Raw genomic sequence first — 25,086 nt, 5'->3', positions numbered from 1 at the left:
CGACGCACTGCCGGCACACGGTTATCACAGGCACAGTGGGGCTTATCTTAGTTATCCCACCACTGGCACCGTTTGACCAAAACACAGCAAGCTAATCTTGCTCTAGCAATTTACCGCAGGGGGGTATTTTGGTTGCCCCACCACTGCTAACAACCTTCCAAGAACTGCGGGGATTTATGTATATCCCACTTTCTCAGTTCCACTTTGGAACTCGCAGCTCTCCGGCGCCCCCCTTACCCTCAGGTCAGTCAGGGAACTGCACGTAGGATAATTAGTCGCCGGACGGGCTGCTTGTTGTGCACAGCCAATCAGACTGCTGCAGTAAGGGAATTATCAATGCTGTGGCCTCAACCACTCATCCAGCAATATAAGACCCTTCTGGACTGCCAACCAGCCTAACCAACCGCACACACCACACTACCACCAGCCACGCTTTACTTAATCAAAGAGTTAATTAAGAGGGTCCGTGGCAAACCCCCAAATTAGTAGCGATTATCTAAAATAGGCGCATACTTCGTTTTTTAGTGCATGAAAGCAGACTGAATAATTTTATCATTTATTCCCCAAATGGGCAGTAATTACATAGATAAAAGTTGTTATAAAGTTGAGACATTAAGTATGTACAATGCAGTATAAAACAAAAGGATTAAAAGGCAGAAAGTAACACTTACATGTGCTTAGGTGGTATTAGGCAGACCATGTGGCTCGGGGGATGGGCCGCAACCAAACATCCCAAGACATGGGGTAGGTCTGTCCAGCATCAGAACTCCAGCTTCAACTGACTGGAATTTGATAGGGAATACCTTATAGCCTAGGGTCTGTGACCTCACGAAATGGGCGGTCTGGTGAGGTCCAACCCCCCTTTCTCTAAGTTATTCTAAGTTTTGTAGCCAAATCATAACTATATCTAAACGAGAAAAGTCCGTACCAACACACATAGGGCATCATTGTTTGTGATTTATCGAATAGGATCCAATAACACCAAGCATGCCATAATTAAGACACTCCATTTGGGAGAAATCCATATCTCAGTTTCTGGAGGTCCGAGAACCTCGCAGGAGCCACCGTAGCGAAGCCAGGTCCACTCAGATCACAGAAATGTCCGTTTCATTTTTCTGCCGCGACCGGGGCCCATGCTAGCTTAGTTTAATATCTCTCATGCTTTTCATTCGGCCTGTCTGAGAACAAAAGAAATGCTTTCCCTTTAGCTGTGCAGGGGGGGGAGGAGGAGAAGGCTTCGAGAGGAAATGCCAGGTATCAGGTTTCAGATGCAGGCAGAGAGCTGTACACACACAGCTTCTAAGGGGGCACAAGGAGGGGGCTGCAAAAGCTGACAGGCTACTTTCTCATAGAATGAAGGATTCTAGAAGGTTACAGAAAACCTCATACTTTATAGACATTTTACATTACAATAGTAGTTATATTCTTGTATATAGGGGCAGTATTATAGTAGTTATATTCTTGTACATAGGAGCAGTATTATAGTAGTTATATTCTTGTACATAGGGGCAGTATTATAGTAGTTATATTCTTGTACATAGGGGCAGTATTATAGTAGTTATATTCTTGTACATAGGGGCAGTATTATAGTAGTTATATTCTTGTACATAGGAGCAGTATTATAGTAGTTATAGTCTTGTACATAGGGGCAGTATTATAGTAGTTATATTCTTGTACATAGGGGGCAGTATTATAGTAGTTATATTCTTTTACATAGGGGCAGTATTATAGCAGTTATATTCTTGTACATAGGAGCAGTATTATAGTAGTTATATTCTTGTACATAGGGGGCAGTATTATAGTAGTTATATTCTTGTACATAGGGGGCAGTATTATAGTAGTTATATTCTTGTACATAGGGGGCAGTACTATAGTAGTTATATTCTTGTACATAGGGGGCAGTGTTATAGTAGATATATTCTTGTACATAGGGGCAGTATTATAGTAGTTATGTTCTTGTACATAGTGGGCAGTATTATAGTAGTTATATTCTTGTACATAGGAGCAGTATTATAGTAGTTATAGTCTTGTACATAGGGGCAGTATTATAGTAGTTATATTCTTGTACATAGGAGCAGTATTATAGTAGTTATATTCTTGTACATAGGGGCAGTATTATAGTAGTTATATTCTTGTACATAGGGGCAGTATTATAGTAGTTATATTCTTGTACATAGGGGCAGTATTATAGTAGTTATATTCTTGTACATAGGGGCAGTATTATAGTAGTTATATTCTTGTACATAGGGGCAGTATTATAGTAGTTATATTCTTGTACATAGGGGGCAGTATTATAGTAGTTATATTCTTTTACATAGGGGCAGTATTATAGCAGTTATATTCTTGTACATAGGAGCAGTATTATAGTAGTTATATTCTTGTACATGGGGGCAGTATTATAGTAGTTATATTCTTGTACATAGGGGGCAGTACTATAGTAGTTATATTCTTGTACATAGGGGGCAGTGTTATAGTAGATATATTCTTGTACATAGGGGCAGTATTATAGTAGTTATGTTCTTGTACATAGGGGGCAGTATTATAGTAGTTATATTCTTGTACATAGGAGCAGTATTATAGTAGTTATATTCTTGTACATAGGGGCAGTATTATAGTAGTTATATTCTTGTACATAGGAGCAGTATTATATTAGTTATATTCTTGTACATAGAAGCAGTATTATAGTAGTTATATTCTTGTACATAGGGAGCAGTATTATAGTAGTTATATTCTTGTACATAGGTGGCAGTATTATAGTAGTTATATTCTTGTACATAGGGGCAGTATTATAGTAGTTATATTCTTGTACATAGTGGCAGTATTATAGTAGTTATATTCTTGTACATAGGGGCAGTATTATAGTAGTTATATTCTTGTATATAGGGGCAGTATTATAGTAGTTATATTCTTGTACATAGGAGCAATATTATAGTTGTGACGAACAGCACGGCCAGTGCCACCAATATGTCACAATCCCACCACTGACACGGGTTTGTCAGCGGACGGAGGGACGCGACGCACTGCCGGCACATGGCTATCACAGGCACAGTGGGGGCTTATCTTAGTTATCCCACCACTGGCACTGTTTGACCAAAACACAGCAAGCTAATCTTGCTCTAGCAATTTACCGCAGGGGGGTATTTTGGTTGCCCCACCACGTATATCCCACTTTCTCAGTTCCACTTTGGAACTCGCAGCTCTCCAGCGCCCCCCTTACCCTCAGGTCAGTCAGGGAACTGCACCTAGGATAATTAGTCGCCGGACGGGCTGCTTGTTGTGCACAGCCAATCAGACTGCTGCAGTAAGGGAATTATCAATGCTGTGGCCTCAACCACTCATCCAGCAATATAAGACCCTTCTGGACTGCCAACCAGCCCAACCAACCGCACACACCACACTACCACCAGCCACGCTTTACTTAATCAAAGAGTTAATTAAGAGAGTCCGTGGCAAACCCCCAAATTAGTAGCGATTATCTAAAATAGGCGCATACTTCGTTTTTTAGAGCATGAAAGCAGACTGAATAATTTTATCATTTATTCCCCAAATGGGCAGTAGTTACATAGATAAAAGTTGTTATAAAGTTGAGACATTAAGTATGTACAATGCAGTATAAAACAAAAGGATTAAAAGGCAGAAAGTAACACTTACATGTGCTTAGGTGGTAATAGGCAGACCATGTGGCTCGGGGGATGGGCCGCAACCAAACATCCCAAGACATGGGGTAGGTCTGTCCAGCATCAGAACTCCAGCTTCAACTGACTGGAATTTGATAGGGAATACCTTATAGCCTAGGGTCTGTGACCTCACGAAATGGGCGGTCTGGTGAGGTCCAACCCCCCTTTCTCTAAGTTATGATTTGGCTACAAAACTTAGAATAACTATATCTAAACGAGAAAAGTCCGTACCAACACACATAGGGCATCATTGTTTGTGATTTATCGAATAGGATCCAATAACACCAAGCATGCCATAATTAAGACACTCCATTTGGGAGAAATCCATATCTCAGTTTCTGGAGGTCCGAGAACCTCGCAGGAGCCACTGTAGCGAAGCCGGGTCCACTCAGATCACAGAAATGTCCGTTTCATTTTTGTGCCGCGACCGGGGCCCATGCTAGCTTAGTTTAATATCTCTCATACTTTTCTTTCAGCCTGTCTGAGAACAAAAGAAATGCTTTCCCTTAGCTGTGCCGGGGGGGGGGGGGGGGGGGGGGGAGAAGGCTTCGGGAGGAAATGCCCGGTGTCAGGTTTCAGGTGCAGGCAGAGAGCTGTACACACACAGCTGCTAAGAGAGGCACAAGGAGGGGGCTGCAAAAGCTGACAGGCTACTTTCTCATAGAATGAAGGATTCTGGAAGGTTACAGAAAACATCATACTTTATAGACATTTTACATTACAATAGTAGTTATATTCTTGTATATAGGGGCAGTATTATAGTAGTTATATTCTTGTATATAGGGGCAGTATTATAATAGATATATTCTTGTACACGGGGGGGTCTTTATTTTAGGCATGTGCTCACACCTTAGCTGAAGCTTTAGCAAGATTAAGCAATCAACACTATTAATTATGATCACATAACCGCACAGTGGTTTGTGTCCAATTTAATTTTTTTCTTCCTGATCAGACGTTAAAATAGTCTGTCTCTGCCTGAAGGAAATACTTTTAATTCATTGATAAGTGGAGCAGAACTCATATTCTGAGAGATAATGGATTTTCCATCACCTTGATGGAAAATCACAAATTGTCTTCCCTGCTTTTCCACTTCTGTAAATTTTTCAATCCATGAAAGAAACATTACTTTGCAAAAGGGGAGTAATATGAGGTTTGAGATCTGATAGAAGAGATGCAGCAGCGATGGGATCTGCACGCCGCCACCTTGCTGTAAATCGTATTCCGCATGAATGAATGGATCGTGGTGATTTTCCTTTTCGTAATCTTATGCAGTTGTGTTTTGATGACCTGTACACGTTCAGTTTATTCTCTATCAAGCCTGGCATCCTGTGGCCATAAATTGCATAAAGATGAAGTAGAGGGTATCGGATAGCCAATCAATTGGGGGCGTCGTGAGGCGATACAGGGAGCGTTTCCATTGAAATGTCCATACTGGGTTTTTTTTGTGCTTCATAAACCAGCCATAAGCAAATGAAAAATAAACGCCTTTCAGTGCAGGCAAAATAAATTAAACAGTTCTTGACAAAATCTCTTTAGAGACAGTCCTGGTCACACAGGCTGGAACTGCATCCAGTATACTGTCTCAGTCTGGAGATAACACACAGGAGGCTTTTTCCTCCAAACGCAGACTACGTGTCCAAACAACACACTCCATTTTAACATGTGAACCACACCCAGAGGTGGGGTAAGTGGACAGCCAGACACACCCATCTCTCTGCTGCCCATAAAACCTGGCCCAAATGCACCAAACAAGTATCTTAGTACTATGTGCACTAGAGCGGTACTCCAGGTTTACATCACAGATGACAACCACCTCTGTGATACACACCTCCCATCAACTATGTGTCTGGAAGCCACCTTACCTGCCTCTCCCTCTGCCTAAAGCCATGTGGCTTGGCATGTTTCACTATTAAACACGGAATTCTCGAGAGGGCATCGTCATTACCATATAGCCTCCTGGCTCTGTGTTCTATATAGAAGCTGAAATCTTGAAGGATTAGAAACCAGTGAGTAAGTTGAGAATGTTTCCCCTTTTTCTCTCTCATCCACCTGAGGCATGGTCGGATACTAAATTAAATTTTCACCCTAACATATCGTACCGTAATGTGTCCACCACCCACTTTATGGCCAAGCATTCCTTTTCTACTGTGGAATAATTATTTTTGCATGCCAACAGCTTCCTACTCCGGTAAAGAACGGGGAACTCGTCCTTGTGGATCTCTTGAGAAAGGGCGGCTCCTGAACCTGACCTCTGAGGCAACTATCTGGAGTACAAATTCCGTCTTGAAGTCAGGGGCAACAAGGATTGTCTGCGTACGCAGAGCCATTTTCAGTTCTTGAAAGGCCGTCTCGCCTCTGCAGTTCATTTGGCAATAGTTGATTTACTCTCTTAAGGAGGTCAGTCAGGGATGTGGCCATCATGGCAAAGTTTAGGATGAGCCTCCTGTAGTACCCCACAATTACCAGAGAGTCTCTAATTTGCTTCTATGAGAGCGGTCTTGTACAGTTTTGGATTGCGTCCACTTTAGGCTACTTTCACACATCAGTTTTTGTGCATCAGGCGCGATGCGGCGAAAAGTGTAAAAACCGGATCCGGCGCCTGTTGCCACCGGATCCGGTTTTTTCCCCATAGAGTTTCATTATCGCCACATCGCGCCTGATGCCTATGCGGCGTATCCGGTTTTTGCCAGATCCGGCAAAAACAGCCGGTCCGGCGTCTGGAAAAAACGTTCTCTGCAACGTTTTTTCTCAGCGCCGGACCGGCTTTTTCCACAGCGCATGCCCGGACTCTGTGAATGTTAACCCCACAAGTGCCCGGTGAGAGAGAGAGAGATCTCTCTCTGTCACCCAGACACTTGTGAGAGATCTCTCTCGCCGGGCACTTGTGGGGTTAACACTCACAGTGTCTGGGTGAGAGAGAGAGATCTCTCTGTGGGGTTAACCCCACAAGTGCCCGGCAAGAGAGAGAGATTCTCTCGCCCGGACACTGAGTGTTAACCCCACATGTCTCTCTCTCTCTCCAACCCCCTCTCCTCTCCCCTCTCCTCTCCTCTCCCCTCTCCTCTCCTCCCCTCCAGCAGCTGTCTCTCTCAGCGGCTGTCTCTGTCCACCTCCTGCTGCGGCTCCTTTAAATCACGTCCGAGCCGTATCAGACGCCGCACACACATCCGGTGTCACGGCTGCAGGCCGGATCCGGCGGCCCGGCTTTTCGCCGCACGCCGCCGGACCCCACACACCGGATGTGTGAAAGTAGCCTTACTGTTCTGGGGATTGATCTTGCCTCTACCTACTACATATCCTAGATATTTGGCCTTCTTTCCCCGTGGCATATTTTTGGGAATTTATCAAAACCCCCATCTTCCTAAGTGCATCAAGCACTACCTAGACTTTTCGAAAATGACTTCCCCAATCCAAACTGAAGATTACAATATCGTCCAGGTATGCTGAGAAGTAATTCTTATTGGGTGCAAGGATCTGGTCCATGGCCCTCTGGAAGGGGGCCGGCGCTCCCTGCAGTCCAAACAGCATCTGGATGATTTGGAAGCATCTGACGGGCATAGAAGAAGCCATCTTCTTCTCCTTTGCTTCTTATGACATGGGTATTCGTCAATATTCCTTAGTTAAATCCATAGTGGTTATGTTTCTTGCCGGCCCAAGTTTCTCGATAAGCTCATCAACACACGGCATCGAATATGTGTCACGCTTGGAGACTTCATTCAAATTCCTATAGTTGTTACAGAATCTCTTTTCGCCTTCGGGTTTTGGAGCCAGGACAATCGAGCCAGATCATCAGCTCTTGGATTCCTCAATGACTTACAACAAACAACTTACTTCCTTGGAAATCCGCTCTCGTTGTGCCTCGGAAATTCAATAGGGCTTCAAGTTCACCCGCACATGGGGTTCCGTTAGAACCTCATATTTTATGACCTTTGCAGACCCAGGCAAATCTGAGAACAGGTCCCTCTTCTGTACCGCAATGGGCTCTCGATCTTGCCATGGCTTGATGAGATTGAGGGGGTTACATCTTTACAGTTAATGAATCTTGTAGTTCACTTCACCAAGCTTTTCCACCACCTCATAAGTCCCTTGCCACTTGGCCATGAACTAACTCTCCATGGTGGGAATTATTTTGAGGACTCAATCTCCGGGGCTGAACTGCCTCACCCTGGCTGACCAGTTATAGCCCCTACCTTGAGCTTCTTGTGCCTGTAGGAGATGACCTTTTACGATGGGCGTCTCCTTCGCAATCCTCTCCTGCATCTGAGTGACATGCTCGGTGACGCTCCGGTGGGGTGTGACTTTGGCTTCCCAGGTTTCCCTCGCTTTATCAAGGAGAACCCGCTGATGTCGGCCATACAGAAGTTCAAATGGAGAAAACCCAGTAGAGGCCTGTGTAACCTCTCGGATAGATACATTAGGAGGTAGTCACAGTCTCGACCGTCCTTTTCTATGACCTTCTTAAGCATACTCTTAAATGTTTTATTGAACCTTTCCACAAGGCCATCGGTCTGAGAATGATACACTGACATCTTCAATTGTGTAATTTTCAGGGCCTTACACAGATCCCTCATCAGTCATCACCTTACTCATAAATGGTGTTCCTTGGTCAGTCAGGATCTCCCTCGGTAACCCTGTCAGGGAAAAACATGGACAAACTCGCAGGCTACACATTTTGCAGAGCAGTTTCTCAGGGGAATCGCTTCAGAGTACCGTGTAGCATTATCAAGGAAGACCAATATACTATATATTGATGCCCACAAGCAGATTTAACCAGGGAACTGACCAAGTCTATGGCAGCTCTCTCAAACAGTACTTCTATGATGGGTAATGAGTAGTGTTGAACATTCCAATACCGCAAGTATCGGGTATCGGCCGATACTTGCTGTATCGGAATTCCGATACCGACATCCGACATCCGGGCATCGGACAACAATGTGACAAGTATTGGTAAGTATGTTACTCTGTTATATGTACTGTATGTCTATGTATGTATTGTACGAATGTATTGTATGTAGCATGCATGTAGTATGTATGTAGCATGTAGTATGCATGTAGCATCTAGTATGTATGTAGCATGCATGTAGTATATATGTAGTATGTATGTAGTATATATGTAGTATGTAGCATGCATGTAGTATGTATGTAGCATGTAGCATGCATGTAGCATGCATGTAGTATGTATGTAGCATGTAGTATGTATGTAGCATGCATGTAGTATATATGTAGTATGTATGTAGTATATAGCATGCATGTAGTATGCATGTAGTATATATGTAGCATGCATGTAGCATGCATGTAGTATGTATGTAGTATATATGTAGCATGCATGTAGCATGCATGTAGTATGTATGTAGCATGCATGTAGTATATGTAGCATGTATGTAGTATGTATGTAGTATATATGTAGTATGTATGTAGCATGTAGTATGTATGTAGCATGTAGTATATATGTAGTATGTATGTAGCATGTAGTATATATGTAGCATGCATGTAGTATATATGTAGTATGTATGATGCATGTATGTAGTATGTAGTTAGCATGTAGTATGTATGTAGCATGTATGTAGTATGTATGATGCATATATGTAGTATGTATGTAGTATGTATGTAGTATGTATGTAGCATGCATGTAGTATATATATGTAGTATGTATGTAGCATGCATGTAGTATATATGTAGCATGTATGTAGTATGTATGTAGCATGCATGTAGTATGTATGTAGCATGTAGTATATATGTAGTATGTATGTAGCATGTAGTATATATGTAGCATGCATGTAGTATATATGTAGTATATATGTAGCATGCATGTAGTATGTAGTATGTATGTAGCATGTATGTAGTATGTATGATGCATATATGTAGTATGTATGTAGTATGTATGTAGCATGCATGTAGTATATATATGTAGTATGTATGTAGCATGTAGTATGTATGTAGCATGCATGTAGTATGTATGTATGTATGTAGTTTTTTTTTTTTTTTTTTTTACATTTAACACATTAGCCGGATGATGGGACTACTACTGTCCCATCATTGGCTAATGTGTCAATCACTGTCATGGTAGCAGGCATAGCCCGATGGGACTTGTAGTCCCATCGGACGATGCCTGCACAGACCCCCGGAAATCAGCACAGCCCCCCGGCAGGCCGGTACAGACCCCCACAGGGTGCACAGACCCCGGGCAGTCCGCACAGCCCACCGGCAGGCCGGCACAGACCCCCGGCAGGCCGGCAGAGACCCCCGGAAGGCCCGTACAGACCCCCGAGAGGCTGTACAAGGGCAGGAAAGGGTTTTTCCAATTCCGATACCGGAAGTCTCATAGACTTGAATGGGACTTCCGGTATCGGCATCGGCGATACCGATACTTTTTTAAAGATCGGCCGATCCATTCCGATCCGATATTTTGAAGTATCGGACGGTATCGCTCAACTCTAGTAATGAGATGAGAGGCCTTTGAAAGTGAAACCTGGGGGAAAATAGCTGGAAGATGTGACAGGACCTGCAATACTTTAAGATTTCCCAGTGACTTTCGGGCCAATAGAACCTCGGCATGACATGTTCTTGAATGTTGTCCACATCCAGATGTACACTCAAGACATGTGAATGGGCCATGTACAACACCCTTTGTCTTTAGGGTCCTGGTACCATTAACTGTTCCACTAACTCCTCCCTCTCTTTCATAACTAGATACAGTAAGTCCCCAATCAACTCAAAATCTTGTACACAGGAGCAGCATTATAGTAGTTATATTCTTGTACATAGGGGGCAGTATTATAGTAGTTATATTCTTGTACATAGGGGGCAGTATTATAGTAGTTATATTCTTGTACATAGGGGGCAGTATTATAGTAGTTATATTCTTGTACATAGGGAGCAGTATTATAGTAGTTATATTCTTGTACATAGGAGGCAGTATTATAGTAGTTATATTCTTGTACATAGGAGCAGTATTATAGTAGTTATATTCTTGTCTATAGGAGCAGTATTATAGTAGTTATATTCTTGTACATAGGAGGCAGTATTATAGTAGTTATATTCTTGTACATAGGAGCAGTATTCTAGTAGTTATATTCTTGTACATAGAGGCAGTATTATAGTAGTTATATTCTTGTACATAGGAGGCAGTATTATAGTAGTTATATTCTTGTACATAGGAGCAGTATTCTAGTAGTTATATTCATTGTAGGGATGTGACTCGCTCAGGTGCAGCGGGAGACAAACATGAGGCAGGTTCTTCCCAAAGTCCATGTGGTTTATTTGCTCCATAAACCATATATCTGCATATCACCAAAATAGCCTATAGCTTAGGCACAAAAGAACATAAACGTCCGTGGCTTCAGACTCGGACCGAGAGTCTCAGCACATGCTGGGAGGTGTAGTCCTCCCCATATACACTCTCTGTAGTGTCCCACCTGGACACATGGAAGTCTGTCCACACTCTGACAGACTCCCTCCACTCACTCACATGTGCCAAACACCTCAATTACATAGCCCTGTAACCACACCCAAAGGGGATCACATGGCTATGACATCACCAAAGGTTGTATAGACACACAGGCTTCCCTGACACAGTGTAACAGAAAGATCAGCAGTACCTCTGCTGATCAATACACCCTGGAGCCTGCATCCCAAGGCCACCCACCTTGAGACCCATAATGGTCATTTAGGACCCTGCTCCTGTTACCACACTGAATGTGCCTGTACACCCGTCCTGGGACACCCACACAGCGCCCCCTAGCCGACACAGTGGTAACTACACCACATACCTCCCCCCTCTGTTCAAACTTGTGGGGTTGAACACATGACATCACCCAGGTATCTTGAGACCTGGCACCCATGTCACCTTGCCCTACAAGTCGAGAGGACCATCTCCGTCTGTTTCGGTAGTCAAACTGCCTCATATTCACGTTAGGCCTCCCCCGCCCCCAGCGGTCAGTATCTCGGCCTTGGGCTTTGGCCTTCCCGTCAACGTCCGTCAGTGTGATCAGACACTCTTTAGTCTCCACCTGTTTGCAGTGCGCTCCGTCACCCGACCTTTCTCTCACCGGCCGGCTCTCCCAGTTCACACTGTCATGAGTCCCACGTCCAGCTGGGCCAACTGGCTGGTCTGAGTCTGACCCTCTGTCACTATGTCCACCACCGGGTCTCGTGCCTATGTTACTACGATTAGAACGGCCACTTGCGGACTCTCGACGTTCTTGCCTTCGACTACCTGTCCTTTCATTCCTTGGAGGATCCCTTCGGGTCCTTACACCCTGGGTTGGAGGTGGATGCCACCTGACATTCTCTATCTGCTCATTCATCTGCAGCCGATCCTGTCTTAGCTGCTCAATCTCCTTCAGGTACGCTACCCGATATTCCAGGAGCATGCGAAACGTCTCAATGCTTTCCACCGAACCAACCACAATGACAGGAACCATGTCATCTTCAACAGCGACTTGGATTTCACCAGCAGGTGGGATCCTCACTCTCTTCACACTGGATCGATTCACCATCTCCTGCATCACCTTTCCAAGTCTGCCAACGACTTTCCCCACCAGATTTCTGGGTACCGGAATTATGTCTTCCACAAAGCCCAGCCGACTTTGTGCTTCCCTTGCAAGCTCCAGACGTCGAGCGGCTTTCCTATTACGCTCCACGAGCATCTGTTTCGTGCGGAGACATTGTAGGTGCATCTCCTTCAGGACAGCCACCCTTCTCTCTGTGTCTTCCGTTTCTGCCAGTATCACCAACTGGTCTGTTTCTGGTGCCCAGCTCACACTATAGGCCTTTACTGCCTTTTTAAAAGTCTCATGCACACCTTCGCTGGCACACGCTTCTCGCACGTCTTCGGGTACCTCCATCACGCACTTGAAGGTCATGGACTTGCTCTCATCCTGGACAGATGGCTCTGGGTTCCCCACGGACACTTCCCTCAAGGTATCTGCCAAGACCGGGTGACTGTCTTGTGCAGCTCTTGGCTCACCATCTTCCTGAGATTTACAGTCTTCAGGACCCTTTTCCAAGATGGGCTTTGGCAGTTCTGCCTTGCTATCAGTCGGGCAAGGCCGCTGTACGTCTTCGCCCATCCCCTTCTCCTGCAGAAGACCTTTTACTACTCCACTGAGTTCTTGCAGAACTTTATCTCGCTCCTCTGCCAGGTAGCGACGCTCATCCTCTCTCCTGAGAATCTCCTGTTGATGCTTCTCTTGGGCCTCTCTGAGCACCTCCATATCTTCCAACAGGGTCTTGTTCATGGTTTTACATGCTGACAGGTGACCTCTGAGCTCAGAGACTTCCTTCTCCAGCTCATCCACTCTGTGCTCAGCTGCTTGCCTTAGGACTCTTTCCCGTTCGACATGTTCTGTTACAGTCTCCTTTATCAGCTGTATCTCATGATCTTGTTCTCTTTTGTCCATCACGTGTCGCACCACTACCTCTTTAATTATATCGTTAAAGGGTACCACTGGGTCAGTCACCCCAGTCGAGTGAACCCTCCAGTTACCGTCCAGCACCAATGTGTCTAGTCCAGTAGTCTCGTCTCCCAGCCCACCATCTGTCTTATCACGAGACGTCAGGTCCGTCAGTTGGGCAGATGTACTTCTTCCTCTGGTCAGTTCTACCTCTGACCTGTCCATGTCAGGAGCCGTCACTGTCTCAGTGTCCGCTGGCCCCACAGTCGAAGCATCTCCATCATCCGACCAAATGTCATCAAACAAAAGAAAGTCCCGGCCCCTCTCCCAGGCATAGACTAAGTCCCGTGGTATCCCTCTACCTTGGCACTCACCACCTTTGGTCCCCTCAAACACTACTCTGTCTACTGCATAGTTCACCGTGACCCCGTGTTTACAGCGAACCCTGATGTTTTTCTCGGTCAGAGAGAAAACGAGAGGCGTTCCTGTCAGAGTCACCTGACTCTCTGAGTCCAGCCGACCAAAGGCTCCTTCCCGGTGCAGCATCACTGTACACATCTGTGGCCCATCATTACTACCTGGAAAGGATATTCCACATTCTGAAAAAGACCTGCACATACACTGCGGTACTCCAGACATACCTACTGAGACACCCAGTGCTGTCACTTCTTCACACTTTGCCCCTTTCTGGACCACCACCCCACTTTGGGTTGCCACTCCAATTTGGGTCACCGCCCCCTTTTGGGACTCCACCCCTTTTGGGTTACCACTCCAATTTGGGTCACCTCCCCCTTTTGTGACTCCACCCCTTTTTGGGTTACCACTCTAATTTGGGTCACCGCCCCCTTTTGGGACTCCACCCCTTTTTTGGTTACCACTCCCTTTTGGGTCACCGCCCCCTTTTGGGATTTCCCCATGTCCGTTCTGCAGAACTTCTTATGCCACAGTTCACACAGTACAGTTTGTCTCTCACGATACCACACAAGTCTTTGCTGGCACCACCACAGCTCCTGCTGTCACTGATCACCGGCACCTCCGGCTGCTGTTCACACACATACACAGCGGCTGGTGTCACTGCAGCTCCTGCTGCGCCATCTTCGTGGACCCGCCGATCCACCGGAAGCCGCTTGTCACCTTCGTAACCCCGCCGGGTTACTGGAAGCCGCTTGTCACCCTCAAAGATAAAAAAGCCACAAAAGTGCACCCATAGGGCCTTACCAGTGCAGGTATAATGGGTTATGCAGCAATAATACAGGGTACTCACCCTTAATAGTTGTGTAAAGCCACAACTACTGTATCCGCTTAGTCACATGCAATAAAGCTGCAGCAGGATGGTGTAGACAGACAGCGTCTGCTACCAATGCTCCCAGGGCAGATCCCTTAAAGAAAACACCAGGTCCCTGTGCTGCGAGACCTTCGTGACCCCACTGAGCCACAGCAAGCACCTTCAGGTTTTGCAGAGGAAAAGAAGAAAAAAAAAAAAAGAAAAAAAAAAACACATGCACAGTCTCTCACATGTCCTGTTCGTGTGCCACTCAGGACGTACCGTCTCCACCTGAGACCGTCCACCACACAGGGTGCACCGGGTGCTATTCAGGGAGCCGACCCTCCTCCCAGGGTCTCCCAACACACCAGCCTCACCAGGTCCAGGGGCTCAGCGGGTGCTCTTCAGGACATCCGTCTCCGCCTGAGACTGCCCAACACACGCCTCACCAGGTCCAGGGTCATATCACGTGTTCCAGGGATCCGATTCCTCTCCCAGAACCTCCCAACACTGACCCTCCAGGACCTTGCTCACTGACCCCTCCAGGAACACAGTCTCTCACTGACCCCAGTGCAACACAGACTCCTGTCTGTTACCTGTGTCGGCCACACAGGTTCCTGGACGCCTCTTCTCCTCAGAGGTATCCCACAAATTTTAATACAGTCACTTTCTCTGACCTCGGTCAGTAATACTCACGGTTGTCAGACCGTCTGCTCTCCTGGCTCAGAATCGCCAGCGCTGCCACACGCGCTTCTGGGAGTCGCTGCCCGCAGTCTGTCACCAATTGTAGGGATGTGACTCGCTCAGGTGCAGCGGGAGACAATCATGAGGCAGGTTCTTCCCAAAGTCTATGTGGTTTATTTGCTCCATAAACCATAAATCAGCGTATCACCAAAATAGCCTCTATCTTAGGCACAAAAGAACATAAACGTCCGTGGCTTCAGACTCGGACCGAGAGTCTCAGCACATGCTGGGAGGTGTAGTCCTCCCCATATACACTCTCTGTAGTGTCCCACCTGGACACATGGAAGTCTGTCCACACTCTGACAGACTCCCTCCACTCTCTCACATGTGCCAAACACCTCAATTACATAGCCCTGTAACCACACCCAAAGGGGATCACATGGCTATGACATCACTAAAGGTTGTATAGACACACAGGCTTCCCTGACACAGTGTAACAGAAAGATCAGCAGTACCTCTGCTGATCAATACACCCTGGAGCCTGCATCCCAAGGCCACCCACCTTGAGACCCATAATGGTCATTTAGGACCCTGCTCCTGTTACCACACTGAATGTGCCTGTACACCCGTCCTGGGACACCCACACAGCGCCCCCTAGCCGACACAGTGGTAACTACACCACATCTTGTACATAGAGGCAGTATTATAGTAGTTATATTCTTGTACATAGGAGCAGTATTATAGTAGTTATATTCTTGTACATAGGAGGCAGTATTATAGTAGTTATATTCTTGTACATAGGAGCAGTATTATAGTAGTTATATTCTTGTACATAGGGGGCAGTATTATAGTAGTTATATTCTTGTACATGGGGCAGTATTATAGTAGTTATATTCTTGTACATAGGGGGCAGTATTATAGTAGTTATATTCTTGTACATAGGGGGCAGTATTATAGTAGTTATATTCTTGTACATAGGAGCAGTATTATAGTAGTTATATTCTTGTACATAGGGGGCAGTATTATAGTGGTTATATTCTTGTACATAGGAGCAGTATTATAGTAGTTATATTCTTGTACATAGGAGCAGTATTATAGTAGTTATATTCTTGTACATAGGAGCAGTATTATAGTAGTTATATTCTTGTCTATAGGAGCAGTATTATAGTAGTTATATTCTTGTACATAGGGGCAGTATTATAGTAGTTATATTCTTGTACATAGGAGCAGTATTATAGTAGTTATATTCTTGTACATAGGAGCAGTATTATAGTAGTTATATTCTTGTACATAGGAGCAGTATTCTAGTAGTTATATTCTTGTACATAGGGAGCAGTATTATAGTAGTTATATTCTTGTACATAGAGGCAGTATTATAGTAGTTATATTCTTGTACATGGGGCAGTATTATAGTAGTTATATTCTTGTACATAGGGGGCAGTATTATAGTAGTTATATTCTTGTACATAGGGGGCAGTATTATAGTAGTTATATTCTTGTACATAGGAGCAGTATTATAGTAGTTATATTCTTGTACATAGGGAGCAGTATTATAGTAGTTATATTCTTGTACATAGGGGGCAGTATTATAGTAGTTATATTCTTGTACATAGGGGGCAGTATTATAGTAGTTATATTCTTGTACATAGGAGCAGTATTATAGTAGTTATATTCTTGCACATAGGAGCAGTATTATAGTAGTTATATTGTACATAGGAGCAGTATTATAGTAGTTATATTCTTGTACATAGGAGCAGTATTATAGTAGTTATATTGTACATAGGAGCAGTATTATAGTAGTTATATTCTTGTACATAGGGGGCAGTATTATAGTGGTTATATTCTTGTACATAGGAGCAGTATTATAGTAGTTATATTCTTGTACATAGGGGGCAGTATTATAGTGGTTATATTCTTGTACATAGGAGCAGTATTATAGTAGTTATATTCTTGTACATAGGGGGCAGTATTATAGTGGTTATATTCTTGTACATAGGAGCAGTATTATAGTAGTTATATTCTTGTACATAGGAGCAGTATTATAGTAGTTATATTGTACATAGGAGCAGTATTATAGTAGTTATATTCTTGTACATAGGGGGCAGTATTATAGTGGTTATATTCTTGTACATAGGAGCAGTATTATAGTAGTTATATTGTACATAGGAGCAGTATTATAGTAGTTATATTCTTGCACATAGGAGCAGTATTATAGTAGTTATATTGTACATAGGAGCAGTATTATAGTAGTTATATTCTTGTACATAGGGGGCAGTATTATAGTGGTTATATTCTTGTACATAGGAGCAGTATTATAGTAGTTATATTCTTGTACATAGGAGCAGTATTATAGTAGTTATATTCTTGTACATAGGAGCAGTATTATAGTAGTTATATTCTTGTCTATAGGAGCAGTATTATAGTAGTTATATTCTTGTACATAGGGGCAGTATTATAGTAGTTATATTCTTGTACATAGGAGCAGTATTATAGTAGTTATATTCTTGTACATAGGAGCAGTATTATAGTAGTTATATTCTTGTACATAGGGGCAGTATTATAGTAGTTATATTCTTGTACATAGGAGCAGTATTATAGTAGTTATATTCTTGTACATAGGAGCAGTATTATAGTAGTTATATTCTTGTCTATAGGGGGCAGTATTATAGTAGTTATATTCTTGTATATAGGGGCAGTATTATAGTAGTTATATTCTTGTACATAGGAGCAGTATTCTAGTAGTTATATTCTTGTACATAGGGAGCAGTATTATAGTAGTTATATTCTTGTACTTAGGAGCAGTATTATAGTAGTTATATTCTTGTACATAGAGGCAGTATTATAGTAGTTATATTCTTGTACATAGGGGCAGTATTATAGTAGTTATATTCTTGTACATAGGGGCAGTATTATAGTAGTTATATTCTTGTACATAGGAGCAGTATTCTAGTAGTTATATTCTTGTACATAGGGAGCAGTATTATAGTAGTTATATTCTTGTACTTAGGAGCAGTATTATAGTAGTTATATTCTTGTACTTAGGAGCAGTATTATAGTAGTTATATTCTTGTACATAGGGGGCAGTATTATAGTGGTTATATTCTTGTACATAGGAGCAGTATTATAGTAGTTATATTCTTGTACATAGGAGCAGTATTATAGTAGTTATATTCTTGTACATAGGAGCAGTATTATAGTAGTTATATTCTTGTCTATAGGAGCAGTATTATAGTAGTTATATTCTTGTACATAGGGGCAGTATTATAGTAGTTATATTCTTGTACATAGGAGCAGTATTATAGTAGTTATATTCTTGTACATAGGAGCAGTATTATAGTAGTTATATTCTTGTACATAGGGGCAGTATTATAGTAGTTATATTCTTGTACATAGGAGCAGTATTATAGTAGTTATATTCTTGTACATAGGAGCAGTATTATAGTAGTTATATTCTTGTCTATAGGGGGCAGTATTATAGTAGTTATATTCTTGTATATAGGGGCAGTATTATAGTAGTTATATTCTTGTACATAGGAGCAGTATTCTAGTAGTTATATTCTTGTACATAGGGAGCAGTATTATAGTAGTTATATTCTTGTACTTAGGAGCAGTATTATAGTAGTTATATTCTTGTACATAGAGGCAGTATTATAGTAGTTATATTCTTGTACATAGGGGCAGTATTATAGTAGTTATATTCTTGTACATAGGAGCAGTATTATAGTAGTTATATTCTTGTACATAGGAGCAGTATTATAGTAGTTATATTCTTGTCTATAGGAGCAGTATTATAGTAGTTATATTCTTGTACATAGGGGCAGTATTATAGTAGTTATATTCTTGTACATAGGAGCAGTATTATAGTAGTTATATTCTTGTACATAGGAGCAGTATTATAGTAGTTATATTCTTGTACATAGGGGCAGTATTATAGTAGTTATATTCTTGTACATAGGAGCAGTATTATAGTAGTTATATTCTTGTACATAGGAGCAGTATTATAGTAGTTATATTCTTGTCTATAGGGGGCAGTATTATAGTAGTTATATTCTTGTATATAGGGGCAGTATTATAGTAGTTATATTCTTGTACATAGGAGCAGTATTCTAGTAGTTATATTCTTGTACATAGGGAGCAGTATTATAGTAGTTATATTCTTGTACTTAGGAGCAGTATTATAGTAGTTATATTCTTGTACATAGAGGCAGTATTATAGTAGTTATATTCTTGTACATAGGGGCAGTATTATAGTAGTTATATTCTTGTACATAGGGGCAGTATTATAGTAGTTATATTCTTGTACATAGGAGCAGTATTATAGTAGTTATATTCTTGTACATAGGGATTATGTTATATTCTGTTACAGCGGGGCCTTTAATATTTTTGCTTTTTTTACATAATGGGGAATTTCTGAAGTGTATTCTCTGCTTGTTGTATTAAGCACATGTGATAAATGTAGTAAAGTTATTCTTCTTTACATGTTTTGATATATTTCAGCTTGTCCAAGAATTTGGGATAACATCACCTGTTGGCCCGCTGCATCAGAAGGAGAACTGGTGGTGCTTCCATGTCCGGATTACTTTACTTTCTTTTCTGCTGGAAAAGGTAAGAAAACCCTATTTAAAAATGGGATTCTAAGTGACCTAAGTGGAGAAATCAGTGTGACTGTGCCATTTTTTTTTAAAGTTAATATGTTTGTACTCGATAATCTGGACGCTGTGACTATTCCGCATCACCCGTGGACTTCTTCCAAAACTTATAACCCCCTATAGATCCTAATATTTTTTGTACAGAATTCTTAGTGGTTTATTTTATATATAGAACCATTATTTCCTTTTTGCATGTTTTTTTTTTGCTTTAATCACTTTATTGCGGTATTATAACTACTTGGCAATATTAAGTAGTGTGCGGTTCTGTACGGTATAATATTTTATAGTTTATAGTGGTGGCTCTATATTACATTTAGGTGCCTGTATGGAAGAGTTATCAGGCCAATATGTACCCTGTTTTTAATATTAGGGTATGTTCACACTGGGTGTTTTTGCTGCAGTTTTTGCTGCATTTTTTAATGCTAATTTTCAGCTGCTTTTTACAGTACCAGCAAAGCCTATGAAATTACAGAAATCTCCTGCACACACATTGGTTTTTTTGTGTCATCAGGATTTTGTGCTTTGCTGTTTTTTTTTGGACATAGAGCATGTCACTTCTTTCAGCGTTTTAGCAGCATTTTTCACCCATTGGCTTGAATGGGTGTTGAAAAAATGCTGCAAAAATGCTGCAAAAACGCACCTAAACCGCACCAAATCCACAACAAAAATGCACCTAAACCTGCGCTTTTCGCCGCAGCTTCTTTCCTGACAAGAAATCAGGTTTTGCTGCAGAAAAAAAGCAGCAAAAACGCCCAGTGTGAACTTACCCTTATACTGCACAAATAGGAACAGTATGATATGTTTTTTGTGCTTTGTACGGCAGTACACTTCAAAGTGGGGTGACTATTTGTGTTGTTTTTTGCCCATATATGTTATTTTTTGTCTTTAGATTCTAAACCCAAGTGAGTCTGAGAATTTTAGTTCAGTAGTTAAATCAATGAGAGGGGAAGTAGCTAACATAGGATTCATTTTCAGACTAAAATTTATAAAAAGTATAGTAGAAAAAAAGGCTTTTTAGTATAAAAATCCTGATGCGTCCCAGTAAACTTGGAAACTTACTAGAGTTGGCAAATCTCTCCTCGCTACCGAAGCCTCAAAAAAATGTTTTCTGGAATCTTTGACAAACCTCAAATATTCATTCAAGGAAAGTGGCCTGAAAAAGGGGGTCATGGTATGAAAAACAGTGGGGTTTTAAGGAAAAGTTTTTGGTGGTGCTCTTCTTTGGCCTCTAAGATGTTCATCATGAAAAGTTGGCAAGTATCTAGTGATGGCTACGTGACCATGGAAGTCGTTACCGGAGGGCAGGGTCTTGTGGTCCTCAGACCTTCCGAGGATTAATCAGAGATTTCTATAATTTGGATACCTTTCTTCAGCATAGTTTTCAGTGTAGAGTCGAGTCTTGAGGATCTTCATGCTCTTCGTTGTTCCCCGTGTGTCAACCAGGGCTTGGCTTCTTACGGAGATTTCTGGTGCCTCGTGTTGGCAGTGATCTCAGCGGGGCGCCTTGAATTTTTCGCTTTTGAAACAGAACACAAGGTTGAACAACCTCATCGGCTTGTACTCCTATTGTTTGCTTGTTTACCGAGACTCTGTCTTTCTGCCAAAGAACATTCACGTCTTCCAGAAGAGATGTTAACATATGCTGAGTGGCGGAGAAATCCGGGGGAGTTAAGAGCGAATTCCATTGAACAGTGGTGTTAAATGAAAAAAAGAAAACCCATTGATCCAAATTCCAGGCCATTGAACGAGTCCCCATTACATTCACACCCTGAAAGCCGCCATTATGATGGATGAACATGGCGTGCCCGTTGATTCTCTGGGTAAATTGGTTACTTGGCTGTGAATCCAGAACGTAAAGTGACCACTTCTTCCAAGGTGGCAATAAGAAGGTTGCAATTATCCAGTACGATGGGACTGTTACTTCTCGGATTCTTGGAGTTTGTGATTCCTGAAAAGTTTCTTATAACATTCTTGTTACCATTTACGAAAGGGGATTGTGAAAGACGGAGTATAAATCAGCAAATAGAGCTCACGGCACAATTTTTTTTTTTAACTTTTGTCATAATTGCCACCTTTCATGAGTGAGTGTCTGAGACGTTACCGATTGCCAACATTTCTCTGTGGCAGTGCCCCTTTTCTATGTGTGCCTGGACGCTTCAGCTCCGTCTGATGACGCTCGCACTCTGGGAGTCTTTGGCGATGATAAGGAGATTTGACAACTCTTCCAAGAGTCCGGGAAGTCTCAACTTTTTCCAAGAACCTTTCCGAATGCATTGTTGTCAAATATGTCTTCTGCCCCGACCAATTATATATTCATCAATACCAGATGTATTCTTCATTATATTTGTCAATGTGTGGCTTGATGAAAGACCATTTGTGGCCAAAACGTTGGTACACGCCTGCTGCCTTGGATACTTTTTGTTGTTGGACTTATTGGCCATATGGTGAAGAGTTGCCCCAAGAGAGCACGGAGCTGAGGTAGTGGTGCCCGGGATTCGTCTACTTATATATATTATATTTATAGATATTGGATCTACAACCTTCTGTAGATTCATCACACCAAAAAAATATACAGACCAAAGACCAGATCCCTAAACTAATACAGACCCCAGACGAGACCTTCTAAACGATTACAGAACCCAGACCTTCTAAACTAATAGACCCCAGACAAAATCCTCTAAACTAATACAGACCCCAGACCAGACCCCCTAAACTAATAAAGACTCCAGACCAGACCCTCTAAACTAATACAGACCTCAGACAAGACCCCCTAAACTAATACAGACCCCAGACCAGACCCCCTAAACTAATAAAGACACCAGACCAGACCCTCTAAACTAATACAGACCTCAGACAAGACCATCTAAAATAATACAAACCAGACTCTCTTAACTAATACAGACCCCAGACAAGACCCCCTAAACTAATACACACCCCAGACCAGACCCTCTAAACTAATAGACCCCAGACCAAACCCTCTAAACTAATAGACCCCAGACCAAACCCTCTAAACTAATACAGACTCCAGACCAGACCCCCTAAACTAATACAGACTCCAGACCAGACCTTCTAAACGATTACACAACACAGACCTTCTAAACTAATAGACCCCAGACAAAATCCTCTAAACTAATACAGACCTCAGACAAGACCCCCTAAACTAATATAGACCCCAGACCAGACCATCTAAAATAATACAAACCAGACTCTCTTAACTAATACAGACCCCGGACAAGACCCCTAAACTAATACACACCCCAGACCAGACCCTCTAAACTAATAGACCCCAGACCAAACCCTCTAAAGTAATACAGACCCCAGATCAGACCCTCTAAACTAATACAGACTCCAGACCAGACCCCCTAAACTAATACAGACTCCAGACCAGACCCTCTAAACTAATACAGACCCCAGACCAGACCTTTTTAAATAATATCCCAAATAAGACCACACAAACTAATACAGACTCTAGAGCAGCCCCCCTAATATATTACAAACTTCATATCAGTACCCCTAAACTAATACTGACCCCACACCAGACGTTCTTATCTAATACAAATCTCAGACCAGTCCCTCTGAAATAATGCAGACTACAGACCAGTTCTTTTTAGATAATACAGACCCTAGGTAACCGTAAGACCACACAAACTAATACAGACCCCAGACCAGTCCCTCTAATTAAATCAAGTAAAGCAATTTAGACCCCAGACCACACTTCTAATCTACTACAGACCCCAGACCAGACCCCTAAAGTAATACAGACCCCAGACCAGACCCCTAAAGTAATACAGACCCAAGACCAGATCCATAAAGCAATACAGACCCCAGACCAGATCCATAAAGCAATACAGACACCAGACCAGACCCCTAAAGTAATACAGACCCCAGACCAGACCCCTAAACTAACACAGACCCAAGACCAGATCCATAAAGCAATACAGACACCAGACCAGACCCCTAAAGTGATACAAACGCAAGCGACATTAATATTATCTCTTGTAGTTACTGTCATAGTTACAAGTTATAGTTTTCACCCTTGTGTTACACATTTTGGAGTCCTGTACTTCTCAGAAATCGTAAAGCAAAATACTGGAAGTAAAATAACTCCGGGACATTTCTGCCCAGCTGTAAACTCTGTATTTTTATTTCATAAGGAAAAATGTTCTAAACTAAGAAGAAAAAAATCTTTACGTTTAATTATGTAATATGTTTCCTGTTTTACTTCTCAATTAGCCGTCTGTAACATGCCCCTTCTACAAACCCAATATTATTAATTATTAAAAGTGTAAAAAAATTGTCATTTACGCTAATCCCCTGGAACATGACAGGTGCGTTCTTTCATCTCCGAGAAAATGACCTATATAAAATACTCTACTCTCTAATCATTTTCACAAGTTTTACTTTGGCAAAGTCGCTGAAAGAGAAGAAAAAAAAAAAAAAATGTAATAGTAATGTGTTTCTCGGAGGGGGGGAGAGGAGGGAGATGGAGGCGAAGAAGGAGTGGGGGTGATTGTAGTCTACTGTGTGTCAAATGATTGAGGCTAACCAACACTGACAGCCCAAATCCTATAGAAGCGGAGGGTTCTGTGCCTGCGAGAACGACAAGACGCCTTACACCTGAGAGTCAGAGCTGGGTAAATACTTTACTTTGCTTAAAGAAAGGAATTAATGCTTCCATTTTCTATAAAAAAAAAAAAAAAATTAAGTGCAGAAAAAAATAATCCAAAAGAATCTAAAACTTTCACGCATAAAAGGAGAATCCCAAAGCGTCACCCTTGATATGACCTTTTCTATGAAGCGTCTTCTGATTCTTCTTTGCCACCTTTCTACTTACAAAATAACTGCAGTAAAAATGGAAAAATGGAAAGTAAATAAATAGTAAGTGAACTGACTGCATTGTCCCCATTTTCCCGTGACCCCGCAGGGACTCATACTGACTGCATTGTCCCCATTTTCCCGTGACCCCGCTGGGCACCACACAGGCATCATTGACCTTTCCTTAGGAATATCACTTTATATGCCATTGAGGGTTATTTTTTTTCTAATTCTGCTTGCTGTCAGTGAATGAAAACTTTCTTTTTCATATTCTTCGGATATGTGCACAGGCTTTTTTTGGAGCAGTTCTAAAAATCTCTGCAACTTCGCTATCGATCGATAACCCTTTAAAGACTCTTCCTATACATTTCTATTGCAAAAACCACCTTGCCGGTCAGATGTTCAGTCTTTTCTTCCATTTCAGGTTTTGAAAAGTGTCTGGTGGCAGAGAAAAAAAAAAGTGTGTGACGCTTCCTGGAAGGGTTTCCTGCTGGAATCTGCTCCAAAACTAGGAAAATAAACTTCAAAAACTCTGCAAAAAGTTTTCTGGGAACAAAAAACTTCCCCAATAACTCCCAAAAGAAGCAGCATTTCCACTAGAA

The 25,086-nt window shown here is 42.2% G+C and overlaps 1 protein-coding gene across 2 annotated transcripts in view; it reads left to right on the top strand.

The window, feature by feature from the left end:
* Positions 1-25,086, top strand: part of VIPR1 (vasoactive intestinal peptide receptor 1) — a 236,336-nt gene that overhangs the window by 101,638 nt on the left and 109,612 nt on the right. For both annotated transcript variants that reach the window (XM_073582198.1, XM_073582197.1), the window contains exon 3: positions 19,518-19,625. In XM_073582198.1, coding sequence (XP_073438299.1) covers positions 19,518-19,625 — 108 coding nt within the window. The remainder of the gene's footprint in view (positions 1-19,517; positions 19,626-25,086) is intronic.

The sequence above is a fragment of the Dendrobates tinctorius genome, unplaced genomic scaffold, assembly GCF_039654945.1.
Source record: "Dendrobates tinctorius isolate UK_male_01 unplaced genomic scaffold, ASM3965494v1 ptg000070l, whole genome shotgun sequence".
In the NCBI taxonomy this organism is placed as follows: domain Eukaryota; kingdom Metazoa; phylum Chordata; class Amphibia; order Anura; family Dendrobatidae; genus Dendrobates; species Dendrobates tinctorius.
This window is presented reverse-complemented; position numbering and strand designations above follow the sequence as displayed.